The sequence below is a fragment of the Leucoraja erinacea genome, chromosome 13 (assembly GCF_028641065.1).
Source record: "Leucoraja erinacea ecotype New England chromosome 13, Leri_hhj_1, whole genome shotgun sequence".
Lineage (NCBI taxonomy): Eukaryota > Metazoa > Chordata > Chondrichthyes > Rajiformes > Rajidae > Leucoraja > Leucoraja erinaceus.
This window is the reverse complement of record NC_073389.1, coordinates 17,903,522-17,921,912: the sequence shown is the minus strand read 5'-3', so window position 1 is coordinate 17,921,912 and position 18,391 is coordinate 17,903,522. Positions and strand designations below refer to the sequence as shown.

Sequence of the window (18,391 nt, the reverse complement as noted above, 5' to 3'; positions counted from 1 at the left end):
GATGGATGTGGAGAGAGAGGAAGAGAAGGAGGGTGTGAAAGGAAGGGGAGTGTTGCAGTGAGGGAGGGGAGGGATGTAGAGAGGGAGAGAGGGAGTGTGAGTTGCGGGAGGAGGGGAGAAGAGGGGAGACGAGGAGAAGAGGGGAGACGAGGCAAGGGGGAGAAGATAGGTATGTTACAATACATACCTTCAGCGGCGCTGCAGTTCTTCCACTGGCCGTGTGCGCGACTTTGGTGCCTTTGGGGAGGGGGGGGGGCGGTCAGCCAGTCTTCTCCTGCCTGGCGGAGTCGATCTTTCTCAGGCTGCTAAGCTGCTGCAGAAAAATCGCTCCGACATCCGTTCTCGGATGTTTTTAAAAAAAATCGCTGGACAATTTAATGGTTGGAATAAAATAAAAATCGATTTCTAACGCCGTCAGCACCGACAACGGGACGGATCGCACGTAGGGGACAAAACATAAGGTAAGTCGTATATTTTACATATAAACTTGCTTCTTAGGATTACTTTAATCCAAATTTCATTACCGAAAATGTGATTATGACCCCATACGAACCGGCAGTGTTTTTCCTGCCGATATGGGGTTCAAATTCACCTCAACTGCAACTTTCCAAACGATCGCATTCCACAAAAATCTCACTCGCAAGGTGATTTAAATGCCCATTAATTTACTTGAATTAAACACTAAATTCCTTTTTATTTGGCCTATAAATTCATGACAATGAGATTTAAAAATCATGTTATATTGTGAATGTTATTTGGACACTTAGGCTATTTAAAAAATGTTAACCTTTTCTTAAGAAATGGATAGATGTTTAGATCTAGTAATTGAATTTTGTAATTAGCTAAATTAGGTATTTAACTAATGATATGCTTTAAGTTCAGGTCCCCCAAGTAAGATTGTTTCATATTTGTTTCAGAATGCTTCAATCTATAATAACTGAAAATGTCATTGAGTTCTCTTAATTTTTAAGAAATTTATGGGCTTTTGACCAAAGATTATGGAGGAATCTTTGCTTTTGATTGTCCTCGATCACAGCTTTTCAGTTAAGTCAATGGAAAAGCAATAGGGAACAAGATGCTGATTTCAGAGTATGAAAATGGCCATAACTTTTTTAATACTGAAGATATGAAAGTGAATTAGGTGTCTAATTAAACTTTTTTTTTGCTTTATCTGATGGGATAAATTGCAGACTTGATTTTTTAAATCTCAAAATGTTGTAACATTGCTAGAGAAGAGGGGAGTGGAAGAAGTGGAGAGAGAAGAAGAGGGGAGACGAGGGGGAAGAGAAGAGAAGGGGGATGGGATTAGAGAAGAAAGAGAAGAGAAGAGAGGAGGGGTGAGAGGAGGAGGAGGAGGCGGGGCCGCGCGCTTGAGTCAGGAAGTCCGTTGCGTTGAGGTTCGGTCCGGGCAGCGCGAGGGGACAGCGCGAGCTCCGGGCTCAACGGTCGCGGCCGAGGCGGGCGGCGGGTGGCGAGCGGCGAGCGGCCAGCACCATGCGGCTGCTCGGCTCCCTGCTCAAAAACCCCATCCCCAAACAGATCGAGTACTACTCGCGCTTCTCCCCATCGCCTCTGTCGATCAAGCAGTTCCTAGATTTCGGTGAGTGACCGTGTCTGGGAGGGGAGTTGTTTATTGTCTGTCGCCGCTGTGTCTGCAGCGGACTGAGGCCGTCAGCGGCTGGGCTGGGCTGGGCTGGGGTGGGTGGAGAGGAGGGGATGGGATAGGATGGGAGACCAGGCAGAATGCAAACTGTCCGGTCCGGCTCCATACAGGTGCACTGTTGCCACCGGCATGGAAAGGGTGGCTGCTCCCAAAACCCCGGGCACGGAAATGGTTTGCCGCACGTACGCACAGTGCTTAAAGGAGACGCAAAGCAGAGCGGTGTTGCATTCATCAAAACAACAGCACGACCCTTGCTTTTTCCACTGTGCAAACCCTCCCCTTTCCCGACACTAGGTGCACTGGATTGCGGAACTTTTGTAATGTGAAAGAGGAAGTTCTAAATACATTATATACATCATCAAATAAAAAAAAATATTGTATCTGTATCGGGCCTTTCAATGCGAACAGAGGGTTTTTTAGCCAACTGGGCACTTGAGATGTGTGGCAACGCAAAGGAAACTTAATGTATGCCAGTGAATTAAGGCTCTGGGGCAGCAGCCTTGGAAGGAGCACTTTAAATTCCCAGGGCTATACTTGGTGGATTACGAGGAAAGATTCTTTCCGAAACCAATCTGCGTACAAAAGATAATGACTGTTGATCTCACTCAAAAGAAATAGCAGTAGATTTTACTCATTCAGAAACGTCCAATTTATAATCAGTAGTTTATTGCTGGACCTGGGTTGGACGAAAAACATGTAATGTCAAAAGAGTATTGAAGGAAGATCGATAATCTGATGTTTCCAAGACTATGGAGCTGATTTTTGACTTTGGGAAGAGAAAGCCAAGAGAGAGCATCTTTCACCAAGTTGATTACCATACAGCAGCACTCGATGTCCGTCTCTGGATGCGTCCCTGGAATGGGTGACGTTTCGGGTCGACACCTTTCTTCAGACTGGTTAGGGATAAGGGAAACGAGAGATATAAATGGTGATGTGGAGAGATAAAGATCAATGAATGAACGATATGCAAAAAAAGTGATGATAATAAAGGAAACCGGCCATTGTTAGCTGTTTGTAGGGTGAAAATGAAAAGCTAGTGCGACTTGGGTGGGGGAGGGATAGAGAGAGAGGGAATGCAGGGGCTACCACAAGTGAGAGAAATCAATATTCATGCCACTGGGCTACAAGCTGCTCAAGTGAAATATGAGATGCTGTTCCTCCAATTTGCGTTTAGCTTCACTCTGACCTTGGAGAAGACTGAGGACAAAAAGGTCTGTGTAGGAATGGGAAGGAGAATTAAAGTGTCCAGTAACCGGGAGATCAGATTGGTTCAGGCGGGCTGAGCGAAGGTGGTCTGCGAAAGGATCGCCCATTCTGTGTTTGGTCTCGCCGATGTATAAGAGTCCACATCTTGAACAACGGATACAGTAGATGAGGTTGGAGGAGGTGCAAGTGAACCTCTGCCTAACCTGAAAGGACTGTGGGGGTCCCTGGACAGAGTCGAGGGAGGATGTATAGCAACAGGTGTTGCATCTTTGCGGTTGCAGGGGAAGGTACCTGGGGAGGTTTGGGTGGGAAGGGATGAGCTAACCAGGGAGTTGCGGAGGGAACGGTCTCTGCAGAAGGCGAAAAGGGGTGGATATGTGATATGTTTGAATATTCAAGAACAAAGGAGGCTGCAGAAAGCGGTTAACATTGCCGGTCCATCGTGGGTATTGATCTTCCCGCCATTGAAGGGATTTACAGGAAGAATTGCCTCAAGAAGGCAGCTAATGTCTTAGAAGTCCCACACTATCCCAGCCACACTCTCATCTCGATGCTACCATCAGGAAGAAGGTACAAGAGCCTGAGAACTGTTCAAGAATAGTCTTCCATCGACTATCAGGCTCTAGAACCATCCTGCACAATCCTACCTAGTACCGAACTATTATGGATTTTGTATGACTCAGATTGCACTATGTATTGTGAATGCACTATTGTGGTCTGGTTTCAAGATTCAAGGGATTCAAGAGAGTTTATTGTCATGTGTTCCTGATAGGACAATGAAATTCTTGCTTTGCTTCAGCCCAGAACATAGTAGGGATTAACTACAAAACAGACCATTATATAACTATATACACACATGAATAAATAAACTGATAAAGTGCAAATAACAGATAATGGGCTATTAATGTTCAGAGTTTTGTCCAAGTCAAGATTAATAGCCTGATGGCTGTGGGGAAGTAACTATTCCTGAACCTGGTCGTTGCAGTCTTCAGGCTCCTGTACCTTCTACCTGAAGCTAGCAGGGAGATGAGTGTGTGGCCAGGATGGTGTGGGTCCTTGATGATACTGCCAGCCTTTTTGAGGCAGCGACTGCGATAGGTCCCCTCGATGGAAGGGAGGTCAGAGCCGATGATGGACTGGGCAGTGTTTACTACTTTTTGTAGTCTTTTTCTCTCCAGGGTGCTAATATATTGATAATTTATTGTATATTTGTTGTATGGTTGCATTTGGTGTGCCTATAACGGTGCAGCAAGAAAGGATTCCATTGTTCTGTTCCCAGAGCATATGACAATTAAACACGGTTTGGCATTTCAAATTGTGATTAAATAGATTGGAAATAGTCTGACTGAATAAGAGACTGGCCAAGAGCACGATGAAATTGGAGGTGAAGGTGAATTGTTTGTGGTTGGGCCCAAAATTTATGCCGAACAGGGGAAAAATATATATTTTATTTCCCAAGTGCAGAAATATTGTACATTCATAGTTTAATAGAGGAGATGAAGTCTGGGCAAAATGATGGAGGAGGCTTGAGGAACTGAGTGGCCTATTTTTGCTCCTGTTTCTGAAGCTATTAAAGAAGCATCTTTTTGAGGTAATAGTCATGTGGAAAGAGAAGCTGTTTCTTCCAGATTCTGTTATAAATTGTTCGATACGACTTGCAGAGGAGAAGGGAGATATTAACCTAAGTGTGAATTGAGTCGGGAGCAAGTTGTGGGTGTAGACAAGGTGAATTTGAGGAAATAAGGAAGAAAACATTGAGAATTATACCAGGCAGAGTGGGTATTTGGGAGAAGTAGCTGAATGGATTGTTTCAATGTTAGTGCTAAGAAACCTATCCTTCCTATTTGAGCTATTTCAGTCTGAAGAAGGGTCTCAACCCAAAACGTCACCCATTCCTTCACTCCAGCGATGCTGCCTGTCCCGCTGAGTTACTCCAGCATTTTGTGTCTACCTTTGATTTAAACCAGCATCTGCAGTTCTTTCCTACACACTTCCTATCTGAGGTGGTTGTGAAGTGAGCATAGCAGAGCATTTTAAGGAATAGGATATATTTGTATTCAAGAGTGATCATGCAGATGAATAAGTTTGGGAGAGGAGGCCATGGTCCTTGATCTGGTCTAGCCAGGTGTATTGATGGGTGTTAAAAACTATGATGTCGTGGGGCATAATTTCAATTTTCAGCCTGTGAATTTTGAAGCAGTGATAATGTGTCCATATTGGCGTTAAGGATCAACCTGTGAGAAAGAAAATGTTTTATTGGAAATTGAAGGGTGTAACGTACACATAAGATTTCTACGGCTGTTGTTTCAGCTATTTAAGAGAATCGGGCAGTAAAAGGCCATATATATGGTTGGGAGTTTGAAATGACAGTTGTTGATGATAGTTTTCCCCAAGAAAGGATGTAGAATGAAAGACAGTATACATCAAAGATCTTATAGAGGAGCAAGATGGGTTACTCTCACGCAAACGTGTAGTACGCTCATTCATAGCCATAAGGCCTAGTGTGTGTGAAGTTGCGGGAAGGTTTACAATGTTTCTTATTTAATGTCCCTTGTCTAGTCTGAAATAAAGTTCATTATTGGATCAGAAGAAATATAATTGTGTGTTTTTTATGATTATATGCATTTATATCACATTCATGTGTGTGTGTTTATAAACATTTTATTCTTTAACAAGAATTAACAGAATTATGAATCTAACCCTATATCACACACAAAAACTTCCCCCGCAATGTCAATTACCCTGCGAGTCGGGTCGGTTCCGGTTACTACAAAATCAACTCAAACACTGCTTGTGAGCCATTTAAAAAGAAATGATTTAAAAAACATTAAAAAGGACAATTACCAGTCAAATTTTATTCTTGACAAGAAGTATGAACTGACAGAATTATGAATCTAACCCTATATCACACACACAAACTGTTGCCCCGTAACATTGATTACACTGCGAGTCGGGTCGGGTCAGGTAGGCTCAGGTTACTAAAATGGGCGGGGAAAAATGCACAGGATCCCCTCCGTAGCGTACTACACGTCAGCCCATTGCATTTCGCAGGAGTAGCCTATCTTGCTCTGCTGTAAGATCTTTGGTATACATCAGTGAACTGAGATCACATGATGCATGTCGACAAGGAAGGCTTTTTGATGCCTCAGGTAAAGAAAGTGTATTCAACTCAACATCTAACTGTGCTGTAAATTAGGATTACTGCTTAAAATGTTACCAGAGTGTATCATTTGGATTTCTTGACATTGACCTTCATCTGTTTAAAGTCTTGTTACCTATCTTGGTATTCTCGTTTATCTTGTCTTTTAATGTAATTTGTGATAGATCTTGTTTTATTGATTAAGAATTTTATTGATATACTAAACCAAATGGGATCTGTTGGGCCCCGTCCCCTCAGTGCGCGGTTGCGAGGGGAGGGGACGGCCTGCGGCGTCACACACACACTAACCAACCTCTCACACACACACACACACTAACCACCACAATTGATATTATATGAATATTATTCATTCACTCCTTTTACCCCATGCCCCGCCCTATCCACTCACGCATAGCCCCCCCAACTCGCAGGCACGGCTAGAGAGGTAGGGGGATAGAGAGAGAGAGGGACACAGAGGCACATAGAAGGACACAGAGAGGGACACAGAGAGGGACACAGAGGCACAGAGAGGGACACAGAGAGGGAGACGGAGGCATAGAGAGGGACACAGGCACAGAGAGGGACACAGAGGCGCAGTGAGGGACAAAGAGACACAGTGAGGGACACAGAGGCACAGAGAGGGACACAGAGGCATAGAGAGGGGCACAGAGGCACAGAGAGGGGCACAGAGGCACACAGAGAGGGACACAGTCACACACAGAGAGGGACACAGAGGGACACAGAGAGGGGCACAGAGAGGGACACAGAGGCACAGAGAGGGACACAGAGGCAGGGGAGCTTGCTGATATTTGGAGCTGGGACCTCCGGGTGTCCGCTGCCTTTTGGAGCTGCGGGTTCCGATTTGCGGCGTCTTTTAAGCGGGTGGCCCTGCTGCTGCGAGCCGGTGGACGGTCAAAAGCAGCGGAGGGCCGGCCGATCATGGCTTCCGTGAAGGGAAATCTCATCCACCTGCATGACAGGCGATCGGGCGGGGGAGACGGGGAGGAGGTCGTCCCCCGTGATGGCCAGAGATCACCAGGTGGGATCGGGATCACCAGCGAGGAAAAAGCGTCACGATATGGAGATAATGGGTGAGAGATGGGGTGGGGGGGAGAGGAGGGGGTAGAGTGGGGGGGGGGGGGGGGGGTGGAGGGAGGGGAGGGGAGAGGGGGTTGCATGTGTTCATTATCTTTTTTCTGGATATGCAATATCTTACATTTATCAATGTATTGTATCTCCCAGTGTTGTTTTAAGCTTTTATCCAGGAACATATAAGGATCTTGGCTAACTTCGTAAGTATGGATTATTGACATGCTTGTCCCACTTTCACTGTCCACTGGACAATTAATTTTATCCTCAAACTGGTTAATGTGGTACAGTGGTACAGTTAGTAGAGTCACAGTGTGTTAAGACCTGAGTTCAGTCCTAGCGCCGGGTGATGCATGTGGAGAGTGCCTATTCTCCCAGTGATTGCGTGGGTATCCTCTGGATACTCCAATTTACTAACATGGCGTAAATTGTTAGGGGTGATCTTATAAAGGGGAATAACCAGGCTAAATACAGTCTTTTACCCAATGTACGGGGGGAACCAGAGCATAGATTAAGGTGAGAGAGGCAAGATTTAATAACCTAGCTCTCAACACCAGCAAAACCAAGGAACTGATTGTGGATTTTGGAAGGGGTAGAATGGGGACCCACATCTCGTTTATATCAAGGGTCAAGTACCTCAAATTCCTGGGCGTGCATATTTCCAAAGATCTCTCCTGGTCCAAGAACACTGATGCAATTATAAAGAAAGCACATCAGCGCCTCTACTTCCTGAGAAGATTACAGAGAGTCAGTATGTCAAGGAGGACTCGCTCGAACTTCTACAGGTGCACAGTAGAGTTGCATCGTGGCTTGGTTCGGCAACTTGAGCGTCCAGGAGCGGAAAAGTTTGCAAAAAGTTGTAAACACTGCCCAGTCTATCATCGGCTCTGACCTCCGCACCATCGAGGGGATCTATTGCAGTCGCTGCCTTAAAAAGGCTGCCAACATCATCAAGGACTTACACCAACCTGGCCACACACTCATCTCTCCGCTGCTATCAGATAGAAGGTACAGGAGCCTGAAATCTGCAACATACATTTTCAGGAACAGCTTCTTCCCCACAGCCATCAGACTATTAAACACAACTTCTGAACTATAACAGCCTATTGCATTTATCTGTTATTTATGTGTGTAATACACACACACACACACACACACACACACACACACACACACACACACACACACACACACACACACACACACAAACATATATATATATATATATATATATATATATATATATATATATATATATATATATTCTATGGTATATGGACACACTGAACTGTTCCATATTTATGCCTACAAAATTCTGTTGTGCTGCAGCAAGCAAGAATTTAATTGTCCTATCTGGGACACATGACAATAAACTCTCTTGAATTGTCTTGAATGTGAGGGGCAACTTTTTCGCTCAGAGGGTGACTGATGGAATGAACTGCTAGAGAAGTTAGTTGAAGCAGGTAGGATAACAGCATTTAAAAGACACTTGGACAGGTACATGGATAGGAAAGGTTTAGAGGGATACGAGTCAAACGTGGGCAGGTAGGACCCTTAGAAAGTACATTATGGTTGGTAAGGTTGAGTTGGGCCAAACAACATGTTTCTGTGCTGTCTGACTGATAGCATTAATCATGTTTTGCCTCTTGTGCAGGAAGATGCCATATACCTGGGAATCAATCAGCGGTTCGTGATCATTGTTCATAGGGGTTCATTTGCAAATTAACTGCTGCCCATCCAACAGTAATGACATTTCTGAATTATTGCATTGATTGTAAGGCATTTTGAGGAATCTTGTAGCTTTTAACTCCAAGAAATGCAAAAAATACAGGAAATACCATGTTGAGAAAAGGCTAATTGAGATTGCAAATTGACATAAAAGAGGGACGGTGCAATAAAAATAAATAGCAATGAAATAAGTAAAGAAACAAAAGATGGGGTCTGCAGAAGTGTAAATGGAAATAGCAGAATCATTGTCTGAGCTTGTTGCCATTAGGTTATTTCCTGAAAGAATGAAAAGTGCTAATTCTTTAGCTTGACTGGAACAGCCTTAGTGGCTGAGGACAGACAGATGAGAGTACAAATGCATTGGAGAATTAATGGCAGATGACCAGACACCAGAGAGACTCGTTAAATTTAAGCGGATGTGTTCTGCAAAGTGTTCACACATCTGTGTTTGATCCCCTTGATGAAAAGGAGTGCTAGATTGTGAAGAGTTAATGATGCAATGGGGTGAATTGAAAGTAATCGAGTTTCTAAGTGGAGATGTTTAGCGATTCAATATCCATTGTTTAAAGGTGTTGGAGACCCAGGTTCCCAGAAACTGTTAAAGAGGTGATGGCATCAGATGTGTTGCAGATGCAGATAGGAGCAGATTGGAAAGGAGGAGATAAGAATTTGAGCAGGAAATACCATACTATAAAACTTTGTTTATCCCAGGCGGGAAATTACTTTGCCAACAGTCATAAGAATTACTCTGTCAACAGTCAACATGTGCATGATTGGTAATATTTTAGTGAACCATATTATGTATGCAGATGATCTTGTGGTCTTTAGTCCATCTAGCGCTGGTCTCCAGCAGCTCCTTACTATATGTTCTGTGTATGGTGTGGAACATGATATTAAATATAATGCTAGTAAGAGTGCTGTTATGATCTGTAGAACCAAAGAGGATAAATGACTAAAATTTCCTGATTTTAAATTGACAATAATCTTAGTGTCTGTAATAAGGTAAAATATCTAGGGCATTTTATTACAGAACAAATGACAGATGATGAGGATATTTATAGGCAACGACGCATGCTGTATGTACAGGCGAATATTCTCTTGCGTAAATTTGGTGCGTGTGCAGATGTGGTGAAGATGTCGCTATTTAGAGCATACTGCACACCACTCTACACTGCGCTCCTATGGTCGAACTATGGAAAGACAAGTTTGCAGAGACTAAAGGTGGCATATAATGATGCCATGAGAACACTGCTAAGGAAACCTAGATGGTGTAGTGCTAGTAACATGTTTGTGGCTACAGGAGTCAGTACTTTAGAAGCTATCCTAAGAAATCATATGTATAAATTCATTTGCAGAATAAATGACTGTAAAAATGTAATTATTGTGGCCTTGTCAAACATAAGGGTTAGCACTACACGCTATGAATCCCAGCTGTGGACACACTGGTCTCGTTGTCTCGTTGTAGGACATTGATCATTCTTTTAATCTGGATTTTTAGTTCATGTATTGTGGGGTTTGTTTAATATATAATTTATGATGCTTTTATAAGTGATATACTAAGATTTTATATGTACTTTATGATATATTTTTTAATATGCAATGTATTTTTATGTAATGTTGCCCCTTGTCTGGACCTCAAGTCTGTAATAAAATTTATTATTATTATTATAAAACACAACAAGATACATGAAACATGAAATTAAAGCGACGAGTGGAATGCCACGGTTTTGGGACGAGTAAAGATTGGGAGAGGGCCAGTCTACCCCATGACAGAATGGGGAGGAGTTGTACAGTTTGATAGCCACAGGACAAAAGGATCTCCTGTCACGACCTGTGCTGTGGGGAATGTTCTGTGGGTAAGAGCAGGTTGAAATAATGGAACAGACAGTTTTGATGTGAATGTTATAAAACCGATAGCAGTCGCCTCTCTGAAATTGGTGTAATAGGATATTGAAAGGTACATCTCCAGGGTAAATAAGGTCACTGATATTCTGGCGTATGCGAGTCATAATACAAGGGGAGGTGGATGAGGCTATGCCAATGAATTGGCACTTGGTCTGTAATTTGGAGGTCAGTTTTGTACTTTTTAATCCGTGCTTTTCACCTGGTTTGCCGACCATAAAATAAAAGCAGAGTATGTTGGAAAGGCCTAGCAGATCAGAGATAATCCATGGAAGAGAATCAATGCCAATACCTTGGATTCAAGACCCTTCATCGGAACTCGTAAATCTGCAGAATGTTTCCAGCATTTTCTGTTTTTGACAGTTTTACGGTTTATGACCAAATACGACTTGGGGAAATCTGGAAAAGTCATGCAACCTCTTAAGCCTCTGCCATTGAAAAGACGAAAGTTAATTGATTGAACTTAGCTTTCCTACCTGTCGAAAAATCTGTGTACCTTCACTTCATCCTTGAAAATATTGACTTACTCATTTTTTGGCATATAGAAATTCCATTTAATCTCTGTGTTAATTAGGTGTCCTTTATGCTGGAACTATGCTCTCTAGTTCAGGATTCACCCACCGGGGTTGACGTAATTCAAGCTTTCTCAAGATCAGAGATGTTGACTGGGCGATCGTTTCGCTGAACACCTTCACTTAGTCCGCCTGAACCTAGCTGATCTCCCAGTTGCTAAACACTTTATAATTCTTCCCATTCCCACACTGACCTTTGTGTCCTAAGTCTCTTCCATTGTCAGAGTGAGGCTAAATGCGAATTGGAGGAATGTCTTTACTGGGACTGCGGACACAATTTTCGGAGGAATCGGAAGCAGCCCGGCGGAGATGTCGCCAAGCGGAAAGCGGAGAATCTGATCCTGGCGGAGGAGAGCATCCAACGGAAGCGCCCGCTATGAGTCTCAAACGTACCACTGTGTCAACACCCCACAGCTCCAGCCCCTTCCCCTCTGGTCTCCCTCGCTGGCTCCTGCCCCCCTCCCCCATGATACCCCCCTCTTCCTCATGGCTCTTCCCCCGTCTTTTCTCCGAGCTCTTCCCCTGCCCACACGCCGGCGCTGCGGTGCTTCCGGGCCAAGACGAGGATCCGCGCCGACGGCTGATGCTCCTCCGGGGCACGCAAGAAGGAAGAGGAGTGGTAACCTCGAGATCCTGGGGAGGGAGAGTGGGAGGGAGAGGAGGGGAGTAAGGGAGAGGAGGGGAGTAGGGAGGGGAGGGGAGTAGAATTATGGAGGGAGGGTGAGAGTTACTGAGGGTAGGGGAGAGGTGAGGGAGGAGTTGGGGGAGGGTAGGAGGAGAGGGGGAGGAGGGGGAATAGAGGGAGAAGGGGATTGGGGGAGGTTAGGAATAGAGGGAGAGGAAGGCAGTGGGGCAGGTGAGGAGGGATAGTGGGGGGGATAGGGGGAGGTGAGGGATAGAGGGATAGGAGGGGGTAGGGAGGGGAGAGGAGTTATGGAGGGAGGGAGGGAGTGACTGAGGGTTGAGGAGAGGGAGGGATTGGGGGAGGGGGGCAGGAGAGGAAGGGGGAGTGCTAGTGCCTTTCCTCATAGGACAACTATTTCTGAGCAAGAATGACTAGTGAAGAATTAGAAATAAAGAACTGCAGATGCTGGTTAATACACAAAAGAACACAAAATACTGGATTAACTCAGCAGGACAGGCAGCATCTATGGAGAATATGGATGGGATATGACTTGGGTCGCAACCTTTCTTGAGACTGAATGTAGAGAGGGGAGAAAAAAAGGCTGGAAGGGGGGAGAGGCAGAACAAAGTCTGACAGGTAATATGTAGATACAGGCAAGAGGGATTTGTAGTGAACCTTCTCTGCAGTGACTTCAAGCCAATTGCATTCTCACTTTGAGATCACAAGTGTTTAGTGCCCTTGCAGTTGACCACCAAAGCCCTGCGCAATTGTAATAAAACTTCTGAACTTTTCTACCACATTGATATTACAATAAAGATCACCATTGTTCATTCCTAATTATTATCTGATGGGTTTTCGGGAGTTTTGGGTGATATTCTCTTTACTATTCCAACAAAATTTTAATTCACTTTTTTTAAGATACTGCTGCATAGTAATACGATAAACCCATGTTATTTTGGACCTCTTTATAACTGATTTCGGTTATGGTGGACGGTCATACATACTCACTGCCATGCCAGGCTGTTGATGCCACCCATGGTTCGAACCACCTCCCTGGCCGCTTCCAGGCCAAGCTGCCACGCCATAATTTACATAGACAATAGGTGCAGGAGTAGGCCACTCAGCCCTTCGAACCAGCATCGCCATTCAATTTGATCATGGCTGATCATCCCCAATCAGTACCCCGTTCCTGCCTTCTCCCCATATCCCCTGACTCCGCTATTTTTAAGAGCCCTATCTAGCTCTCTCTTGAAAGCATCCAGAGAACCTGCCTCCACCGCCTTCTGAGGCAGAGAATTCCACAGACTCGCCACTCTCTGTGAGAAAAAGTGTTTCCTCGTCTCCGTTCTAAATAGCTTACTCCTTTCAGTCTGAAGAATGGTTTCAGCCCGAAACGTTACCTATTTCCTTTGCTCCATAGATGCTGCTGCACCCACTGCTGCACCAGCACTTATAGTAACCTTTCAATCGAATTCGATGTTAATTTACTCAAAACCAAAATTTGCCCGAAACCAAAAGCATCTGTGTAGACAGGAGCATACTTTCAATGAGACATGGCTGGGTCCAGATCACTTTCAATTCGCTTTGCTACAGTGCACACACTTTAAGGGTTGTCCCACTTAGGTGACTTCTTTGGCAAATGCAGGAGACTCTGCCCTCGCCACATGGTCGCAGGTCGTCTCCTTCATGGTCGGGCGGAGTTCCCGCATTCTGGGAACTAGTCGTGGCCTCAGTAAGGTCGCCGAAAATTTTTCAACATGTTGATCGCCATGGAAAAAAATCAATACTTTTGTAGTCATAGGTCCAGTCGTAGTGGGGTCGTAGGTAGTCTTAGTTAATCGCCTTTGCTGACCGGTCATTTTCATTGGCTCATTGAGGGAAAAAAAGGTATGTAAACAACAGCACGTGATGCGGTGTCATTCCAGTTTAAGTTTATTTAAAAGTGTTTTATGAACCTCATTGTGGTATGGTAGTTGAAATGTTAAAGTTCAATTTATTCTGATTATATAAAAGTTTTAGATTTTTAAAAGATTTGTTATTGAAAATGTAACATTTTATCTAGTCTTAAAATTTTATTGTGCTCCATGGTATGTTATCAATATTTGTTTGTTTATAAGACTTTGTATTACCAATAAAGGAAATCCCTGACTTTTTAACCTCAAATTAATGTATGAATATCATTATTTTTCATAGTAGTCCCTCATGTCATCACTTGTATCTCATATTTAATTGCTCATATATTTAGATCATTGAAACACACATAAACGCAAGGAAGGAATGCACTGTATTTAAAGTTTGACCTTTCACATTTATTTTGATGAAGAAAACAGACACAAGCACTTCAAATGCTCTGCATTTAAAAGCAACAAGCAATGAAAGTGTAAAGGAATTTAAACATTTCTATAGTAAACTAGAAGCAACATTTACGAGAAAAGAATGAAAAAGTACAAAAAGATTTTTACTAACCAATGATTCCAAGCAAAAAAAAAGTGAACACAGCATTCTTCAGAGCTCAGATTGCTCACAATGTGACCATGTGGATATTGTCTCTTATAATAATTTCTAAGCTCCCTTGCAAAATGTCAACACGTAACCCACCACGAGACCCGTAGTTCAGTTCAGGGTCATTACAATCATGTTCGAATTTTTTAAAAGATCGTGACGAGTGCAGAAAAAACACTATAACATTGACGAGGTCAGAAAACGGGAGGGACAACAGAATTAGACATCGATAAAATAGGTGAGCAAACTAGATTTTTATTTCATGATTTTAATTTCTATTCATTATAAAGTATTTCAATGGAAAGTTTAAACACAAAATATAAACAATTAAAAAGAAACAAACCATTTAAAAACAGTTACATTGCTTTTAAATCACACATGCCCAAAGGGGCACTACTACTCATGTTTTGCTGCAAAAACTTTAGGCATCAGAAAACCATCAAATCAGGTGATAAATGATAAAAATCATAAACAGAATCAGAATTTGGCTGATCTAGAGTTATTTAATTGTGAAATTAATGTGATCTTTCTGGTATAAATTAGCCTAAGGATTTGATGAAATCCTGCTTGAAAAATGTCACAAAAAAAGGCAAGAAAACACAGGGACATATCTGATATTTTTCTTTGTAAAAACATATTTATTTATTTTGCTTCATCTCATTATTTTTCCTATGCACCATGGTCTATCTCTAGATAACTAAAAGTTGTCGTCTTATTTCTGCTCTGTGTCAATCTGGATAATCCTTATCTTCTTCCAAACGCTAGGCCGCAACCTTCCCATTTTCACACATCCTACTCACATTTTCCCCGTGATGGAGATAAACATCTTCCCGTTGTATTTCCACCTATATTTCCAAAGTTATTAATCGTTGAAATTTAAAAAACAGCACATTTCTTCAAACTCACCCATTTCAGGAAAGAAAATCTGAGTGACGTCACAATGCACTCGCAAGGCAGGACGGGCTACTCCGGGGGGGAGAGGCACTCCAGCACTCTAACTCCCTCCCCCTCTCACCCCCCCCCCCCCTCTCCCCCTTGCAGTATATGTCTTGTATAGTATTCATGTAAATAAAAACTTTATTTCTGTCTTCTAATGTTTACCATGGATTATAACAATTGGCTTTGTATGCTGCTTCCTAATTATCTTCACCACTGTGTCCTCTTAGCCTGTAAATGCAATGCTCTCTGATCTCTGCTATTCTTATGCACTCCCATTCTTTGCCCATTTTCATTATCTAGGTTTTTCCCAACAACTGATTTTATTTATCTGAGCGAAATGGTCTTCTCTACGTGCATATTATATCACTGTACAACCCCTCTCCAGATCTCAGGCTCATTCTTGCACCTTTTCCTTTCTGATTCTTAGTAACTCCTGCTTAAATGACAAATTCTAAGACCAGAACAAGGCCAAATTACGCTACTCTCCTTAACGGATCAGTAACTTGTTGATTTAGAATGCTGTCTTGAAAACACTGCTAAGTGTAAGGTCATAAATGCCCGAGTAACTAAATGGGTCTGGCAGCATGACCCAAAATGTCCCCAACATGTTCTCCAGGGATGCCACCTGACTCGCTGATTACTTCATCACTTAGTGTCATTTTGTGTATTAATCAGTATCTGCAGTTCTTTGTTTCTACAAAGAAAAGGTTTTTCAGCATTAACACTTCTCTCATCCCTGCTAGTTTTGGTTAAATTAATTATTTTGCAATTGCTGTTATACCTACAGCAACATTTGTACTCGATAAGGAGGAATTAAGATTCACATTACACCTTGTATATCTTTTGTGCTGTACTGCTAATCAAATACTTTAAAAGTATATTCAAGTTAAAAATAATTTTCTATATTTTGCTATCAGTTTATTATTGACACCTGTTCCGAGATAAGTGAAAACCTTTGATTTTGTGTGCTATCCCAGTAAATCATACCCTGTGTATATGTGGGGTATATACAGGGTATGCACAGGGTATGATTTGCCTGGATGGCACACAACTAAAGATAAAGTAAATTTAAAGTGAGATTAATGATCATTATTTTTCTCAATGTTGTAATTAGAAACATAGAGAAACATAGAAATTAGGTGCAGGAGGAGGCCATTTGGCCCTTCGATCCAGCACTCATCATTCATTGTGATCATGGCTGATCGTCCCCAATCAATAACCCATGCCTGCCTTCTCCCCATATCCCTTGATTCCACTAGCCCCTAGAGTATCTATCTCTCTCTTAAATCCATCCAGTGATTGGCCTCCATTGTACTCTGTGGCAGGGAATTCCACAAATTCACAACTGGGGAAAAAGTGTTTTCTCACCTCTGTCTTAAATGGCCTCCCCTTTGTTCTAAGACTGTGGCCCCTGGTTCTGGACTCACCCAACATTGGGAACATTTTTCCTGCATCTAGCTTGTCCAGTCCTTTTATAATTTTATATGTTTCTATAAGATCCCCCCCCCCCCCCCCATCCTTCTAAACTCAAGTGAATACAAGCCTAGTCTTTTCAATCTTTCCTCGTTTGACAGCCCCGCCATCCAAGGGATCAATCTCGTGAACCTACGCTGCGCTGCCTCAATCACAAGGATGTCCTTCCTCAAATTAGGAGACTAAAACTGTACACAATACTCCAGATGTGGTCTTACCAGAGCCCTATACAACTGCAGAAGAACCTCTTTATTCCTGTACTGAAATCCTCTTGTTTTGAAGGCCAACATTCCATTAGCTTTCTGCACTGCTTGCTGTACCTGCACGCCAACTTTCAGTGACTGGTGTACAAGGACACCCAGGTCTCGCTGTACCCCCCCCTTACCTAACCTAATCCCATTGAGATAATAATATGCCCCCTTGTTTTTGCCGCCAAAGTGGATAACCTCACATTTATCTATTATACTGCATCTTCCACGCATCTGCCCACTCACTCCCAAACTGTCCAGGCCACCCAGCTTTGTGGCATCCGCAAACTTGATAGTGTTGCTCCTAATTCCCTCTTCCAAATCATTAATATATATGGTAAACAGTTGCGGCCCCAACACTGAGCCTAGCGGCACTCCACTCTCCACTGCCTGTCATTCTTAAAAGGACCCGTTCATTCCTACTGTCTGCCAACCAATTTTATATCCACGTCAACACCCTACCCCCAATACCATGTGCTCTAATTTTAGTCACCAGTCTCCCTTGCGGGACCTTATCAAAGGTTTTCTGAAAAGTCTAGATACACTCCATAATTGCAGAAAGAATATTGGATAAGGCACTAAGAAAATATTCATGGTACAAAGCAATCTCTTTATACCTTCTTTGTAGAGCACTCGTGATTTATCAAACGCACAAGATTGCTATTAGCTATGTCAAACTCACCCGTACTGTCATAACACCATCTGTCATTGAATGTTTGGCAGTAAAGCGAGATAGATTTGTATTCCTGATTTGTTTCCTGGTTCCTGAGAACAGTTTTACTTGACGAGAAAGGCTGTGCCTGCAGCAAGAAATCTAAAGTTATATTAGGACATACTGAAAAATAAGGAAGCTTAATTTGATGAACGCTCTACACTTGAATTAGAGCTGCATATTCGCTTTAACTAAAAGGTAATGTACTTACAATTCTATATCATATTATTCAGAATACTCAGTACATGTTATTTTTTACAGCCATTTATAAAGGAAGGAAATAGTTTACTGGAAGATTATAATCATTACTTACAGTACAAATGTCCAATCTGTTGGATAATATATTTTGTTTTGCAAATATGTTTGGCAAATCCAATGGAAAAACGTCCACAAAACTCGCTGGATATGATATCAGTTTGCAACAAACACTGTGCTTTAGTGGATGTAAACAAATTTGCTGTGAAGCATTGACCTTCAGTGCAGCGTGGAATTTATAGTCTGATCATATTGCAAATGTCATCTTACCCTTGAGGAATGTGTGCTGTGTGCATTCTAAACTACTGACGAATGAGGGTTATACCTACATTAGTTGA

General features: G+C 42.7%; 1 protein-coding gene across 1 annotated transcript in view; it reads left to right on the top strand.

Annotated features, from left to right (window-relative positions):
- Positions 1-1,389: 1,389 nt before the first annotated feature.
- Positions 1,390-18,391, top strand: part of pdk3a (pyruvate dehydrogenase kinase, isozyme 3a) — a 38,344-nt gene continuing 21,342 nt past the window's right edge. Inside the window, exon 1 of the mRNA XM_055644545.1 lies at positions 1,390-1,600. Coding sequence (XP_055500520.1) covers positions 1,495-1,600 — 106 coding nt within the window. The 5' untranslated portion in view covers positions 1,390-1,494. The remainder of the gene's footprint in view (positions 1,601-18,391) is intronic.